At 37.2% G+C, this 1,262-nt stretch overlaps 1 protein-coding gene across 1 annotated transcript; it reads right to left on the bottom strand.

The window, feature by feature from the left end:
* Positions 1-262: 262 nt before the first annotated feature.
* On the bottom strand, positions 263-673 carry LOC140176289 (protein MAIN-LIKE 1-like). Its single transcript, XM_072206234.1, has 2 exons — positions 602-673; positions 263-529 (listed from the first exon to the last, which is right to left on the bottom strand). The coding sequence occupies exons 1-2, from the start codon at positions 671-673 to the stop codon at positions 263-265; spliced, it is 339 nt and encodes a 112-aa protein (XP_072062335.1).
* Positions 674-1,262: the final 589 nt, after the last annotated feature.

The following is a 1,262-nucleotide window of genomic DNA, read 5'->3' as shown; positions in this document are numbered from 1 at the left end:
GCTCCCATACAATTTGAAAATTCAACATCTCGAACGTTAGAACAGAATGTAAGGGATATTATGAAGGTATAACATGACATATAATATTTTATAAACTTCAAACAAACAAAGAATACCTAAATGCCAACGGAAATAAAAAATTCTCAAATCTAGGTAGCCTTAAAGAGGAAAACCGCCAGAATATCCAACTCTGTAGCAACTAGAGACGACCCGCCAAGTTGGTGACATTTCTATTCGCCACCCGACACATGCATCGATACAATCATGCCAACGCAGCAGACCCCCAGCTATAACTGCCCATGTCATTAAGATTCGCCACAAAGGACAACCACCGAATATGAATCCGGTTCGCCCTCTTGTCCCCAATTAACTGAGTGGATAACAACATCATGATATAGGCACATGCGTATATGCGAACAGTATCCTCCATCGCATCTGCTGGTAACACCATAAACCTCTCATGGAACCATGTGAAGTAGATTATCATCTGCTTGACCTTATTCGGCGGTGGAAGCTCACCGAATAACTCCTGAAACCATTCTCAAGATGGTCGGCCACCCTCCATGAATTTTTCAAACTCTGCCAGGCCCCCACTAACGACCTTCCCATTAACAGGTAACCCAAGCTGAAACGCCACATCTTGCAGCGTCACCGTGTACTCTCCAAAAGGCATATGAAAAGTGTGTGTCTCAAGATGCTACCTCTCAATGAACGCATTGACCATAGGCTCATCCAACCTGAACCAACGACTGTTTAGCTTAGCCAAGTGGTACAAACCAACCCTTTCTAAATAAGGTATAATCTATTCATGCATAGGCATATTTTGTTGCCGCCTCACGCTGTAGATACACCTACTTGGCTGCACCATGCAGGAAAGATATACACAAAGCAATTAAATTCTACTTGATACTCGGAAAATCCTAAATAATTACACCAAATAAATAAATAATACCATTACTAAACAATGAAACAATTAAACAATTAAATTGTTATTCAATTGAGAAATCAATTTGTTAAATTTTTTTTACTTATTAAATAATTAAAAAGAACCCTAAACGTATTAATACTAAATAATTTAAATTTATTCTACTTCATACATGCATAAACACTGAATAACATCCGCATTAAATCTAACACCCTAAACTATAAATCCTAATTAATTAGATTGGTTTTATACGATAAAATTACTTATCAATCGGCTATAAAATTTAAATAAACCCGTTTTAGTCAAAACCGATTTTTGAACCAAAAAACCGATTTCT

The sequence above is a fragment of the Arachis hypogaea genome, chromosome 11, assembly GCF_003086295.3.
Source record: "Arachis hypogaea cultivar Tifrunner chromosome 11, arahy.Tifrunner.gnm2.J5K5, whole genome shotgun sequence".
In the NCBI taxonomy this organism is placed as follows: Eukaryota; Viridiplantae; Streptophyta; class Magnoliopsida; order Fabales; family Fabaceae; genus Arachis; species Arachis hypogaea.
This window is presented reverse-complemented; position numbering and strand designations above follow the sequence as displayed.